The sequence below is a fragment of the Silurus meridionalis genome, chromosome 23, assembly GCF_014805685.1.
Source record: "Silurus meridionalis isolate SWU-2019-XX chromosome 23, ASM1480568v1, whole genome shotgun sequence".
Classification (NCBI taxonomy): domain Eukaryota; kingdom Metazoa; phylum Chordata; class Actinopteri; order Siluriformes; family Siluridae; genus Silurus; species Silurus meridionalis.
The window spans coordinates 22,568,687-22,584,902 of record NC_060906.1 but is presented as its reverse complement, the minus strand read 5'-3'; the positions used below and the strand labels follow the sequence as shown (position 1 = coordinate 22,584,902).

Genomic DNA, 16,216 nt, shown 5'->3' with positions numbered 1-16,216 from the left:
CTCAGGTGTGTCTGGATCGTGATGAACCATCATGAAGATCACTGGTGTGTATTGAAGGCCTTTTGTTTTCCTTTACACGCATCGAACATGAGAAAGCAAATGGAGCAGCTTTGTAAAAAAAAATTAATAAAAGAAATAAATCAAGTGTAATCATTAACCATTATCAAGAGGGATAGATGTAGATGGATAGATTGGATAGGAAAAAAATAAATAGGTTAGGTGGATGGAAAGATGGAGAGATAGAGAAAGAAAGAGAGATAGAGGGATGGATAGAAATAAGGAAAGGAAGGTAGAAAGAGAGTTGCATGGATGGAAAGGTGGAGAGATAGGGTAAGAAAATTTGAGAGTCAGATGGATAGAATGCCTGGAGAGATGAGAACGAAAGATAGAGATAGAAAGTTAGATGGATGGAATGGTGGGGGACGAAATGTAGAGATTGAGGGGCATAGGGAAAAGTTTGGACTTCAATGTATGGAAAGACTAGGAGATAGGAAAAGAAAGATAGACAGATAGATGAATGGAAAGATGAAGAGATTGAGAAAGATAGAGTTAGAGAGTAAGATGGTTGAAAAGGTGGGAGATCGGGGAACACGTAGAGATAGAGGGTTGGATGGATGGAAAAATGGGGGCATAGGAAAAAATGTGGACTTGTGGAATGTATGGAAAGAATAGGAGATACTGAAAGAAAGATAGAGTTAAATGGATGGAAAGATTGTGAGATATAGAGGAGGATGTGGAAAGAAAAGCTGCAGGAATGCAGTTCTGGAGATGTTTTCTGGGTAATATGTGAGCAGTGTGAGGTTCTCAGTACTGTCTAGGTGCAATGCTGTCAATGGATCCAGGATGTGCTCAGGTAAAAAGCCACAAATGTTTTTTCAGCTGATGTGTATTGGGAAGGAGGAGGTGAAGGAGGAGGAGGAGAGTCCATTAAGAGCGCACAAACGTGTTGGCTGAAATGCCGCGTTCACGCGTTCACACCCCCAAAGCCCCATCAGCGTGCGCGCACCACCAAAGGTCACCACGGTGCCAGCCGCCTCCTTATCATCTGAGCACTTCCGGCGCTTTGATCATCCAGGACCGTATATATATATATATATCACAGCACAACACACACTCTCTCACACACACACACTCACACTCATCTGAGCTCGGATACAAGCAGAAGGACATGGCGACCTTACACGGCCAGCTCATGAGCACGGATTACCCGCAGCACCATGCGCTTCCAGGAGGCAACCTGAGCAGGAACATCTCCATGCAGCCTGCAGGTGAGATCACGGATTGCCAGGTTGATATTTATGAAGCGTTAAAATTCATTTAGAGTAGAATTTGGCCAATGGTGAATGCAATAGTAAAAAGTTTTCTGCGATCCATAGGAAACCTGAACCTTCTTAGCTTCCCATATTAGGTGTAGCTGGACTGCTGCTGATGTTCTTCACGTGCACACCTTTGCATAGATTCGTACCACAGCAGCAACCAGGAAAAATATTAGATTTGTCCTTTGGGGACTTCTGCTCTAATCATTAAGACCATCATGTGATCATCAGAATTCTCATGCTGAATTTTTTTATATATATATTTATATAAATCTAGATTTCTACTGAGGTGGGTTCCTTTTTGAGCCTGGTTCCTCTCATGGTTTATTCCTCATGTCACCTCATTGTAGTTCTCCTTGCATTTTTCAATAGAAAGTCCTAGGGATCCAGGGTTATCTAAAGTTGCTTTAGCATAGATGGGTTTCATTTCAGAATTTTTCAAAACTTCTCTTTAAAAGGCTAGAACTTGAAGATCATCTCCAAAAGTTAATTTAAAGACTCATTTGTGTGTGTTGTTCCTCCTGACAGACTACAGCATGTATGACAGAGCGGCTTTGGTGAAGACCAGCAGACCCATGATGGACAGCGAGCTCTCCTGACACACCGCAGAAAGAGAACCAACTTCACCCAGCAGCAGATCGAGGTTCTGGAGAAGGTCTACTCGGACACCAAGTATCCAGATATTTACCTGCGGGAGAGACTGGAGGCGCTGACTGGATTACCGGAATCTAGGATCCAGGTATGGAATTTTGCAGAATCTAAAAGCATGGGTTTTAAATCCTACTTCTGGAGAATACACACCATGTATTGATGAAGGGCTCTTGGAGGAACCAGGAACTCCTGGCTAAATTAGTAGTGAGTTGAAGAGCTGGATTTAGTCCTGGTTCCTCGGAATTGGCAATTAGAAACAGACGTATACCAAAAATACACCTTATATATGGTATATAAGATCTTGGAAGTCAATGTACCCTAGATGATGGAGAATAACCATAATATATACTTATACACATTATTATTTATTTATTTTAGGTATGGTTCCAGAACCGACGTGCCAAATCACGGCGTCAAGTCGGAGCCCCGGTCGCCGTGAAACCCAAAGCAAGCATTCCGATCATCCCAACCAGACCACCGGCTTCCTACCCTGTTCAACAACACGATCAACTGGGGCAGGAGCTGAGGAGCAACTTCCCTCATCCAGGCCAGGAGCTGAGAGGGATCTTAGGTCAAGCAAACCGAGGCTACGACTCACACTCCATGTCCTGCTTGTTCAGTCAGGCTAGCGAGGACCGGATCAGAGTGGACCAGGTGAAAAGGGACGACCTGCGAGACATCAATCAGTACCACAGGGCAGGGGGACACGTCTCGATTCAGACCAAACCAGAGACCTCGTGAAGCACTTGTTCGTGGACTACGACAATTTCCCTCCGAACAGAACCATCGGGCCGGACATGCGCGTGGTCATCCCCCCGGTCCCGACGCAGGTGAACTTCATCCCGAACCGCTCCCCGCCCCTGCGGACCACGTGTCCCCTGCAAGTCAGAGCCCCGCACGATTTCTCTCCGATCGCCAGCAGCGACGCCGGACATTTCTCCGATTCCGACTCCGACTGGGAGAAAGAAGCCTTGGCCGGATTTAACGCTTTTATATAAACAGTGTTTCACTTTATTCAGAAAGAAAAACGAGCGGTTGTTGATTTTGAATCAATTATTTATTTTATAAATAGTTGCACTATGTTACTGTTGGAAAAAATAATAAAACAGAGAATACGGTGTGTGTACATGGAACGTGTATCTGAGTTTCTACAAAAACCAGGAAAATCGTCTGTATCGTGCGATTTGAAATAAACAGAAACGTGTGAACACACACGCACACATTTATATACACACACGCACACCAGTTAAATAAAAAACCGGTAGAAATGATTTCTTCTTGGAAAAATTCTAAACCCATAACAATGGAAGAAACAATGGTGTGTTGGCGGAGTTGAAAATGCGCGGGAGGTGAAGGGCAGCGTTCCGATCGCTAGCGTTTACACGGCTGTCAGATTTTCTTTTTTTACAAAAATATTTAAAAGTACTTACAAAACCTCCATAGGCACACGGCCCATGTGTCGATAAACTGTACAATTATCTACAATATACATATTCGAAAATGAAAATCTCTTCCGTCAGACACTTGAAACTGTGCTTCCCTTTTTCTTTTTCCACAAAGGAAGCAAAAGCTAAAAGGCAGGACAAAGAAATAAATAAGAACCAAGAAACTGAGCGAGAGAATCTACAGGACAGAATGAACTGAGAAGACGAGAACGTGAACGGCGTTAACCCTGAACGTTAGAGATGCACCGATCTCACGGCGGAGCAAAAACAAATAAAACGTACGCGCTACGGACGGCTCTTGCGTTCTAGCGTCGGCTCGCTCGACTCTCGTTTGACTCTCCGGCGGTTTAAGACATTGCGGGATTTATAAATGGCTCCTCGGGGCGAAGCTCGTTCTGCTTCGGGTCGCTTTTCGGTCCGTTGTTGGAGACGGTCCGGGTTGTGGAACGGTCATGTTCTGTTGGTGTTGTTGGCGGAGAACGCGTGCAGGTTCCCCAGCTGACTCAGGCCGCTCTGGATGTGTGCGACATGGATCTCGACGTTGTCTTGAAAACAACTAGAAGAGGGAAGAGAGAGAGAGAGAGAGAGAGTTCACAAAATGCGCAATTCCCTTAGGAACTACAAAACTAAACTAATAGTCCAAAATAGTGAACAAAATAAAAGTATTTGTGCCATGTCCACGCAAATAGGTTTCTGTTTGAAAACGCATATTTTCCTCTCTGTTTCAGCTTTCCGTTCACAGTCAACGAAAATCTAACTTTTTGCCGAATTGTTAAAAATAAAGTTGTTTAAAAAAAGTAAAAAATTTGAGATTTTAGAAAACCATATATATATATATATATATATATATAAAAAATACTGAATCATGAAAATGTGCTAAATGTAATAAATATATTAATTAGTTAATTTTTATTTAATTTAAAAAAATATATAAATAGAAACAAATAAAAAACAAACAGCACGTGGTGTAAGTGATTGGCCTCTAGAGGTCGCTCTCGTAATAGGTCTCAATCGGTATGGCTTATTGCTAATAGTCCATAGTTCCAGCAATCAACTATCGGTGCAGATTAATCGTCAAAAGCGATGAATCGGTCGACCTCTACTAGAAACAATAAATGTGTGCTGTAGAATCAGAACCTGCAGAAAATGAAAAGTTTCACCTCAGGTTGGAGCTGTCTATTGAGTTCTTGATGTCATTAAGAGAGTCGGTCAGCGATTTGAATTCAAACGAATTGAGGTCACCGCCTTCAGCCAAGCACTGCAGGAGAAACCAAAAAATAATTCTAATCGGCAGTTAAAAGCAAAATAAGCAAACTGTGAGGGAGCGGTTCAGCGTCTCACCCTAATCTGCAGCAGGAGAGCAGTGAGACGGGAAATGAGCTGCGTGAGTCCAGGGCTCTGGACGCGCTGTTCTCCATCAGGCAGTGTATTGGAGAGCCGCACCGTGTCCTGGGCTTCCTCCTCGCAGCGTCTCCGAAGCTCACTGGGCTGATCTGCAGGCTGCATGCCCTGATCCGGGGCCAGCTGTGAAGGAGAACGTGGCAGGTGTAAATATTTTCTGATGTTAATTGTATCATGAGAGGAGAATTTTTACATTATTTCCCCAATAATGCAACTCACTTCATAACAGAATTGCTGAACTTCATGCAGAACTTTGTTCAGGTCTTTATTGAGCTGCTCCAGATCCAGTACCGTGGTCGCGTACCTCCTCTGGAAGTCCATTCCGATTGGCATGGAATAGGACTTCTGCACACGGACAGGGATTAAAGGTAAAAAGACATGAAACCTTCCTGACATGACTCCTACCAATAATGTAAAATAAACATCTCTTGATGCTCAACATGGATCTAAGCACACACACCCACACACACCCACACACACTTACAAGTCCTTGTGAATTATTGTTACCATAGAAACGATACCACGTTACAATTGTAGCTTCACTACTGCCGTTGAAAACCAATCGGAATTGAGATTTGAGAGCATTGTTATGTGATATTTTTTTTTTTTTTATACCCGAATCTCACTCGTCCAATTTTTGGGGACGTAATTATTCAAAAGAAAAAAAGAAAAGAAAATAAAACATGCCGATTATGTCTTTTTCCCCCCGAGTACGCAAAATAGAATAATAATATTTAAGGGTCATTCTAATTCTTTTTGTGATACTGGATCATGTGAGAGAATGGAAATCGTTCAGGAAAGAAACATTTATATAAATTTAATAAACTATATACTGTATGTACCTGTTTTTCAGCCTCGGTGTTCATCTCCTTTAAATGCTTGATGTGCTCCTTTTTAATCATGAGAATTTTGGACAATCGGGTCTGAATGATAGAAACAAGAAAGAACAACATAAAATTAATCTGATGAAAGAAATACATATAAAACTTTTTTTGCCTCATCATACTCACAACTTGTACGAGAAACTTGACAGGGAATCCCCCGAGGGTCTCCCCGTCACTTCCTGTCAGTTTATTCTTCCAGGGTGACTGGCTGAACAGAGGATCGCTGTCCTGTAGACACACAGGAAGAGTACATGCTAATGCTCAATCCTGTATAATTAATGAGCTTTAAAAGTGATCCTGAAGATACACTATATGGTCAAAGGTTTGTGGACACCCGAGCATAAGATTGGTGTGAACTTTTTGAACATCTCATCACAAATTTGGTCTGCATTTGCCGTTATAATGATATAACTCTTCTGGGAAGATGTTAGATTTAAGTGGAGATTTCTGCTCATTTGGACATAAGGGTGTTCTTAAAGTCAAGTGAGGTGAGGAGGCCTGGTGTTCAATAGGGTTGGAGCTCTATAGCAGGAGATCTTCCACTCCAAACCTATGTAAAGCATATCTTCATGAAGCTGGCTTTGTGCACAGGGGCACTGTCATTCTGGAGCAGGTTTGGGTCGACCACATTTACCAAATACGTCCTATACGTGTGTGTGCCAACAGTTTGAGGAAAAAAACACATATGTCTTGGAAAAATCGAGTGTCCCAAAACTCCAGTCCATACAGTGCATTAGTCCACGTTCCTTACCATTAGGATGGGTTGGGTGGAGCTGGCATACGTCCCCCGTGGTGGAGTCATGAAGTTCTGGAAGCGTGAGGGACGCTGCTTCTGAGCGAACGCGGATATGGGCATTGTCTCGGGAGGTTCGTTGCTCTGTAAATAAGTTTTAAAATAAATAAGAACAATAACTGCGATTCTCTCCGACATATTAAATTAAATCTAAGACCTGAAACAAGCAAAAAAAAAAAAGAAGTTACATCCAGACTGACGAAATGAAGAACTACTTGGGAAAGAAACGTGGTTTTAGGAGAGAGAAATGTCAAAGTTCTGAATTTGTTGGGACTTTGTTGCGTTTCTTCCCCCCGACTGTAAAGAAACTGAACCGAACCGTGAATTTTGTGTACCGTTAAACCCCCAGTATGTAACAGCACTATATCTAAAGTGAGCTACTCAATATTTAAACAATATTGTTGGGAAAAAATGTTGATTTCATCCACCATAATCAGCACGGTGGAATAATGTGTTGTGAGTGATCAATAATTAGAAGTACGAATGAGAGTTTCTTACAAGCACTTCGTAATCCGGTACTGTGTGTGTACCGAGCCCGCTTCTGTCGAAGGTGACCCGATACGTTGCTGCGCTGGTGTCTACGGCGTCGATCTGCCCGGTGAACAGGCCGTCCTGGACCCCTCGGAGTCGAGCTACGAAGAAATGTGACCATGTAATGAGTTATGTCGTGTGCGAATCACACAATGATAAAAATAAATAAAGGGAAAAAAATAAATGCAATTTTTTTTTATATTAAATTGATAAATAAAAAATATTTTTGAGACATCATTTTTTTTTTCAATCCATTTATATTTATTTTTAACTTTGGGTAACATCCACAAAACAAGTCTGTGCTATCACCTAGGTTGTATCTCGTTCTCGGAGGTGATGAGGACGGGGGGGTGATTTGACACTGGAGACTCCTTACATATTTAAAAAAACAAAAACAAAGTATCCTTTCGTCCAACATACAAATCCTTGTCACCATAACATCGTAAAAATAGTGCACTACTGTCAGAGCAGCTGATATAGAAAACTACTCGACGCTTTTCTGACCAATCAGAATCCACTTTTTTTTTAAAAAGACGGTGTGTCTTACATATGCGTTAGGCAACTGGCATTAACCCGGGCCCTACATTTTTTTTTTCAAGCTAAGTATTGCTAAACTTGCACTTCCCCATAGCTGGGGGAAAAAACTCCGTTTTACGTCTGTGGTACAATCTGAGAGCGATTCACACCAATAACAGAAATCTGATTGGCTGTTGCATGTTGGTCTCATTTACGGTCAAAATACCGCAAATTAGATTCAGACCTGCGAAAGAAAGAACTACAAAACCACGGAAACAAACAAAACCATTCTAAAGTGCTGCATCAATGCTGCAAATTTAGATTTTTTTTTTGGATTTTTTGTATTTTTTTTAAGACTCCCTGGAACAGCAAGTTATGTGTTCAGTCTCATATCTCCAGGTCACGTTAGTTTCTCAGATAAATGCAAATCTCACCGGTGACTTTAGTGCCAATGACTAGCGGCAGCGGGATTTCCTCTGGGAGGTCTTTGCAACTCGAGATGTCTGTGACCTTTCTCTGCTGCAACAGACGCATCTTCTGTCTCTTCTGCTTCAGCGCCGTTCGCTCCTCGGCAAAAAACGCGGAAGAGCACCTGCCGAAACGCTCATCTTCAGTACGGCATTCGATCACATAAACCCGTTACAGAAACGACATCAGGTTTACTGTGGGTCAACTCACCTCCTCGGTTTGCCCATGAGTCGTCTGATGGTTCCCCATTCCACTCTGGTCAACTTCCTGGTTTTTAGATTAGGAAAAGACTCCTTCAGGCATAAACAGAAGTCATTATCTCCCTCGAATAAAGGTCTGAAAAGAGAGGAGAAGAGGAATCGTTACTCCACAGCTCCAGTGTGGTTTTCTGTTACAGTGGATATTATACTTTCCTACATGGCGATTTATGGCTTATATACCAGATTAAAGAGGGACTACATGAACACAGTTCTGCTCCACTCTGTGTATCCTGTAGTGTCTCTATATAAATTATACATTCATCTGGGCACTGTTGTATTAACAGTTACAAATATATCCTGTAAAATGTCTTATTCCCTACATACATCTTGCACAATCTCTGAGGCACACAGTTGTATAGGATGTTTTTGGAGGCTGTAGCATAAAATTATTCCTTCACTTGAACTAGGAGACCCAAAACTGTCTGCAGGACAATGTCCTTGTGCTCAAAGCTCCAGCTCCAGGAAGATCTGATTTACATGGGTTTGAGTGGAAGATCTCCTGCTATAGAGCTCTGACCGCAACCCTCTATCTACCTATCCATCTGTCTATCCGTCTGTCTATCAATCCATCTCTTTCTATATCCATCCATCCATCCATCCGTCCATCTCTTTCTATATCTATCTTTCTGGCTGTCCATCTATTTATCTATCTGTCTTTGTTCATCAGTTCATCTATCTGTCAGTCTACCTATCTTTCCATTTTTCTCCATATCCCTATCTATCTGTCTGTCTGTCTGTCTGTCTGTCTGTCTGTCTGTCTGTCTATATCCATCCATCCATCCGTCCATCTCTTTCTATATCCATCCATCCATCCATCCGTCCGTCTCTTTCTATATCTATCTTTCTGGCTGTCCATCTATCTATCCGTCTTTGTTCATCAGTTCATCTATCTGTCAGTCTACCTATCTTTCCATTTTTCTCCATATCCCTATCTATCTATCTATCTATCTATCTATCTGTCTGTCTGTCTGTCTGTCTGTCTGTCCGTCTCCGATGTCAGCACTGTATTTTAATAAATAGTAGAGTCCGAGAGAGAGAGTGAGCGAGAATAACATCAGAAATTTATTCTGCATCATTTACCTTCAAAATCTAATATCACAAGTAATTTCATAGTAATATCACAAGCTAATGACTTCACAGCTGCTTTATTGCTAGTGATAACATGAATCTGTTTTGCTGACAAATCAGCAAATAAATTTTTTTTTAATTTTAAACTATTAAAAAATGTAAAATGTTAATGTACTATTTCTTTAATAAATTGAAAATAGCGGAGAATAAAACATCCTGTTATTGAAACACAACATCATCCATCTCCTGCCACTGATTAATATCTATTAACAGCACTACCTAGATCGCTCACCTGTCGATGTTGGAGTAGAACCACTCGTAGATGCACCATTTGTGTGCTTTGGGAAGCTTGAGCAAATTTCGTAATCTCAGTCCGATCTTCTGTGAGGTCTTTTTATCTGGAGTTGCGACAGTTGCAAGTTTCTGCATGAAGAAAGAGGTGAAAAAAGCAGAAATTAAACCCAAAACATTGGAGAAATAATTTTGACACTTGAGATTCCTTAGGCGAAACAACACCCGGGCTAATCTTCTGACCTGAGGAACAGTGGTGACCCTCTGGCTCCTCCTGGGGGATCTGGAGCTGAGAGAGCGCTCCTCCTCCTCAGAGGAAAAACGACTTCTTTTTGAGCTTCTCGTTGGCTTTAATGTTCAGAAGGAAAAAAAAAACATACAGGGCATTTAGTATTCATTTCCTCTCCATATTTTTTTTTCCTCCATCCCCCATGGTACTATTAAAATCGAGCTCATTTCATTTCTCAGAATGGTCTCCGAGATGTTCCTACACATTGATCCAAGTCCATTTGTGGCAAATTTTACTGCTTGGAGATGATTTTAAAGAAATACACACACATCAATATATGGTCTGGTTCAGAGACAGGATTGTGTTGAAGAACAAATGTGTGGAAGGCTACAAAAAATATTTTTGCTGCACTAAAGGTTCCTCAAAGCACAATGGCCTCCATAATTCGAGCTCAAAAGTCATGTGGAACATCTCAGTGTAAGATATATGAGAAAAAGAGCCGTCTGTATGGGTACAGCCATGTGACCTATACCGATCAGAAGGTTGAAGAGAAATGATTTGGTGGAGTATAAGTGCTATTAGGGGTGTAAGAAAATATCGATACGCGTGAATATTGCGATACTTTGTTTGGCGATACTGTACCGAATCCCAAAACCAATATCGATATAAATCAAAATGCATAGATCGATTCATGGCATTTGTTTCGTCTTGAGTCATATCTGATCATTTAACCAGTGATGGGAAGTACTAGCAAACTTTAATTTGCAGATTGTTTTTTAGGTGGGAAAAAGTTAAAATGGAGTTAAAAGCTTAATTTAACGCTATATACACAGTCCTAAAGCTAGAACGGAAAATAATTTTTTCTTACTCTTATTTATTTTATTTTTTCCTCCCTAAGATTGTAGCTCTTAGATGTGAAACACTAGTTAGCGCTCAGATCATGCTTCTACTACCAGACTAATACTAACGGTAATACCAATAATATAATACCATCATCATCATCATCATCAATCCCACTTTATATTTTATGGGGCGGAGTCACTGTGCTGAGTTTTTAATGTCACGTAACATGTTCGCATTGCTGTAAATCTTGCGATCCTGTTAATTGGTTAACGCGTAGGTCGAGTCATGTGACCTCACTATATTACCAGTCAATCGACTCTCAGTGTTCAGTGCTTCGACATGTACATATCGTCCCGAGTTACGAGTTTCGACATGCGATTTTTTTTATCTTACGATGAGGATAGAAAAATTTTACTAATATAAAAAAATTTACGTTTCGTACGATACGTTGTTTTTTTTTCTGTTTTTTTGGTGTTTTGAAGCCCAATTTTAGCTCTTGTCTCTTCTTTTTTTGCTTTTATCTGCGTCACCAGACACTGAAACAGAGTGCGTCCGGCTCCGCCCTCCACTCGCAGTCCGGCGCCATCCGCCACAGCATACATACATATATATTTATATATACTTTATATACCAGATATATTTATAGGATATGAATATATATTTTTTAAATGATGTTTCTCACCGTTTCCATAGTCGTGTAGCTGCTCCTTCCTCGGGTGTTCTGGGATTTCGACAGGATGTTTTTCTCGTTTAAGGTGTTCGACAGGCTTCCCTCTGCAAACAAAAACCATCGTCTTGACTATTTGTTTGGTCTTAGTGTTTAAATTATAGAAATATTTCTCTGAATATCTGTTTTTAACATGCAGTTCTGTTCTTACCTCTCAGACTGACAAGAGCCTTAGCTGAAGAGCCTGAAAACCAAACAACAAACAATTAGATGTTATGCGTGTTCAGTGCACGATACAGACCAATGGAGTGGGAATGCTGACTTTTCCAGCCATAAGAGTTTCTTCCGCAAAATGTTACTGCAAACATGGAGGTGAACGATTGTAAAGAATGATTCTGGATGTGGTGGCATGAAATTTTCCCTTCACTTAAACTGGAGATCCAAAAGCTGTTCCAGCATGACAATACCCCTGTGCACAAAGCCAGCTCCATTGAAGATCTGCTTTACATGTTTTGGAAGATGTGGAATCTCAGACCTTAAACCTACTCAGCTGTTATTATACACTTTTCTGGAAAAACGTTCTAGATTACATCTACATTATAATCTGATGTAGGTGAGGTGAAGAGACCTGGGGTGCAGTCGGCGTTCACATTGGTCCTAAAGATGCTCAATAGGGTTGGAGCGTTATAGCAGGAGATCTTCCTCCAGGAAAAGCCAAGAGGCAGGATTGATAAGAAGATTGATAATGTTGGCGAACGAGAGAAGGTTTGTATAAAAGAGAGTGTATTACACTTTCTTTGTTTCTATAGCAACAGCTCATGCACACTTGCTTTTAAAAGTAGTTTTTAAACAATTTTTAAAAAGGTTTTTGACCCCAAACACAAGCAGGCATTGTGTGTATGTTAATGTCACCTCTGTACTAATAATGACGTGGTTGGAAGTAAAAACCCTGGTGCTGTTTTTTTTTATATTTCGAATTGTTCTTATTTTTTTCTCCAGTCTTCAGTTTTCTTCCACTACTCATGATTTCAATAATAATCGAAAAGAAAATTCTTGTCAACGAATGGCGTTAATGATAAGTTGGGCTAGTTACGGTTTAATTTTTTATATATTCTAGATGCTTAAATCTTCACAAATGAACAAAATATCTGTGTATTTGTTGTTTATTAAAAAAAAAAAATCTAAATAATGTTTTATTTGATATAGATTTTAAAACACTGTTGTCAACTCGCCATCAGCAAAATACAATACAAATGTTGATTTACACAAATTACTTTCATACTCAGCAATTTACTCAACAAGCAGCTACTATAAGATTTAAAATGTCTGAATTAATGATTGCATTTTCCAAGTACAACTTTATACATAAATACCATGAATTAGCGTTTTATATATTTATAATTAAGCAAAACATCACTTTTTTTTATCCAATGCATTAAGAAAAATAAAATAAAATATTGTCTGATTAATGAAATATTAAAATAATCGTAAGCTGCAGCTCTAATATACAGCATGTCCTCCACTTACAAACATTCGAGTTGCGAACAAATCGTGGAAGTTGCTCACGTGTCGGCCAGACATTGTCGTATGTGTGCATTCGCTGCTGCAAATGGTTTTAAAGTAGTACAGCGTCCAATCCAAGCTCAGGATGTTTGGAAGCAAGCGGAAGAGAATGGACCAGGGCTGGGTGATTTTTTTTTCCCCTCAATTAATTCGTATTTACGTTTTAAGAGTATTTGCATCCTTTTTTTTGTTTTGCGCATGCATCCACACAGATATTGCACCGATGGCAGAAAAATCAATAGACAATAGTGTCTGACCACATGGTGGCGCACCTGATTACCCGCTCGCGTGCGAAAGCGTTCTATAAAGGAGCACAAAGTAGAAATAGAATCTACGTACGTCTCTTCACAGAGTGACCTCGAACAGAAGAAAGGTTACTAACGTTTCCTCTGTGGTTCAGAAATGGTTCAGATTTCAGAGGTCAGACGTGAAACAAACTTTTTGTTGTTGTCAAATGCAAAAAAATGCAGAAAGTCTGTCGCAACCGCTAGCGGCAACACCACTAATTTCTTCCAGCGGTTGCGACAAAAAGGCACCAGGCTGAAAAATACGACTGTTTTAAATATGATTGGCTGATTTTTTTTTTGAGTTGACAGATAACATTTGGTTAAAACGTGTATTTTCTTATTTATTGTCGAATTCATATTGCACATATTTCATTCAAATCTTCTTCTCCACGTTGACCACTTTTACGGACGTATGACATGCAAGCAAAAAACACAACGTTCCTTAAGGAGATGTGAAAGGAGACGGTGGACGTCGCTCGATCTTATAACGTGAATCGTTCAACCATCAGCACAACTCAACAGCAAGGACAAGATCATGGAAGTCTGCTGTCCCGGTGAGATCAACCACAATATTCGCTCTACAGTCTCTGAGAGATCTACTAGATCATCATCTACCATCATCATCTACCGTGTTGTTCCTTTTCGATCATGTTTCCCAGCTATTATTCACTGGAATACTCCACCAGAAGACATAAGCGTGTGTTCATCTATTGACATGTTTTATATAAAAACTAAAATCAAATCTGTAAACACTGATACGTTTGCGGCATAACTGGAGGTTTTCTTTTTCTCGTTCTTTGATCGGATGTGTATAAGTATTACTGTTGAGTATTATTTTATTGTATGTGTTTGTTAGTTTCTATGTTTGTTATTACCTGCTAAGGGACCGCGGATGAAAATCAGCCATCGGCTAAATTCGATAAAATGATATCAAGAGCAAAAATAATTTATTTATAGTATTTGTGTGTCTCTTTTTTTCTCTCTTTTTATATACACGGTCTTTTATTCTTCTTCTTTTTGGCGCAAGAAAATTCGTGAGGATATACCGCCTTCTTGGACACACAACAATTATTAAGATTTTATATAGAATCTTTTCTATATAATAGTTTCTTGGTCTGTGTGTATATATTTACATTTACGGCATTTGGCAGACGCCCTTATCCAGAGCGACTTACAACTGAGCGGAGGAGGGTTAAGGGCCTCGCTCAGGGGCCCATCAGTAGCAGCTTGGTGTTGGTGGGATTTGACCCTGTGACCTTCCGATCCAAATTCCAATGCCTTAACTACTGAGCTACCACCTCCCACATACGTGTGTATATATATACACACACACACACACACACACACACACACACACACACACACACACACAGTCCAGCTAAAAAAACTTTACACACTTTTTGACTTTTGCTTTGATTACGGCTTGCAATCGATGTGGCTTTGTTTAGATAATCTTATGTGACGCCACACCATTCATTTCTCGTCAAGTTCTTGTATAATTGATTTGATAGAGAGACGGACTGCTGCGTAAAGTCCTCACCGAAGATTCTCAACAGGGTTACAGTGGTCAAACGATGTGTAAAAAACATTTCTCATGCAAGGATTCATTGGTTCAGGAAGCTGACCTCCAAGCTGACCTCTTTTTTAGCCACATAACACTGCTAAATCTTGACCTGACTGAAATAAAGCGACCCCGGATCATAACACTACCCCCACAATCTTCCACAGTAGACACGAGGCATTACACGTCAATCGTTTTAATCACCTCTCTTTCCTTACCATGATAAATCCATCTCTCTGGATCTGGGTATATCTTGACCCTGATCTGAAATCCGATCACAGAACCTTCTTGAATTTACTCCAAAGCCCAATCTTTATATTTCTAAGCAAATTGGAGCCTTTTTTCAGCGTGTAGCTTCACCGATGAGTGGTTTTCTTAAGTCTAGACAAAAAGCACTCCAGGATTTATTGCAAAAAAAAAAAAAAAAAGGTCAAATGTGATCCAAGAAGGTGGTGAAAGTCTGAAAAGATTGAACCCAAGCCCAAGACAAAGCCACTCAGACATCTGGTTTACTTATTTAACCCATGAAATGCAGACCAAAACCACCCTAAATGAAAGAAAACATTCCAGGTTTAGTCCCAAACTACCCGAAATTGACCCTGTGTTTACACCAGAGACTCTCAGAAGAAAACCCAGCAGCTGTCATCCAGAAGATCCACTGATATGCACATAGTGTCAACCTCTCCTTTTTACACATGCGGGTTATTTTCAAACATATGTAGACATTATCACAAGATATAACCCATTCATAAACAATTCATACCCAAAACGACACAAAAATACACCAAAGTTCAAATCAACACCATTGTTTATGTTGGCTAGTTAGTTAGCAAAAAAAACGCAAAAATATTTCCCTACCCGTAATATGACAAAGTCCGCCCTGTGTGCATAAACAAGTGTCGGATTGGATAACAAAATCGCCAGTCCGAACTCTTATCCAATCACAATACAGTATTTAGGATCGCCAACTAATCACAACAAAGAAGGCGGGCTTTGTCGGAAAACGGGTGCGCAAACAAAATAGCGCTTGAAAAAAAAAGCTGAAAGCTAACACCTAGCTAGGTAGTAGTTAGCTTCCTAGCTAGCAAGTTAAGCGCTTTATTTGTGCTTCGGTATCGATATTCTCTTCACTTAAATCTTTTAAAACAAAATCACGAATTGGTTTTTGAAAACCATAAAATGTGATTTGTTTTCCCCACTATTTATTATGTTTATCACTCACTCTCGTCCAGCAGCTGCTCGTGCTCCGCCATCTTGAATTAGCCGCGCCGGTTTTTCAAAGACGGCCCGCCGCAAGGCATTGTGGGAAGGAGACGAGCTGAGAGGGCTGTTTGAATGCAGGTCGTCCGGAGGGAAAGAAAGAGAGGAAAAAAATGTCTGCCTTCAGCTCAAATTACAACATATACGCCTCAGAATTAGGCATTAAACATTAGTACATATAT

The 16,216-nt window shown here is 40.3% G+C and overlaps 2 protein-coding genes across 2 annotated transcripts; one reads left to right on the top strand and one right to left on the bottom strand.

Annotated features, from left to right (window-relative positions):
- Positions 1 to 1,168: 1,168 nt before the first annotated feature.
- mixl1 (Mix paired-like homeobox) lies at positions 1,169 to 3,100 on the top strand. The gene is given in 4 exon segments (XM_046835924.1): positions 1,169 to 1,288; positions 1,864 to 2,055; positions 2,346 to 2,675; positions 2,678 to 3,100. Coding segments are annotated over 4 exon segments (930 nt in total). The 3' UTR covers positions 2,966 to 3,100.
- lin9 (lin-9 DREAM MuvB core complex component) lies at positions 3,006 to 16,122 on the bottom strand. Its single transcript, XM_046836805.1, has 15 exons — positions 15,997 to 16,122; positions 11,575 to 11,607; positions 11,379 to 11,470; positions 9,868 to 9,972; positions 9,626 to 9,756; positions 8,216 to 8,341; positions 7,972 to 8,129; positions 6,989 to 7,122; positions 6,449 to 6,574; positions 5,824 to 5,925; positions 5,656 to 5,736; positions 5,033 to 5,158; positions 4,754 to 4,936; positions 4,573 to 4,670; positions 3,006 to 3,968 (listed from the first exon to the last, which is right to left on the bottom strand). Exons 1-15 carry the CDS (start codon positions 16,025 to 16,027, stop codon positions 3,863 to 3,865), a joined length of 1,632 nt encoding a protein of 543 aa, XP_046692761.1. The 5' UTR covers positions 16,028 to 16,122; the 3' UTR covers positions 3,006 to 3,862.
- Between the last annotated feature and the right edge of the window lie 94 nt (positions 16,123 to 16,216).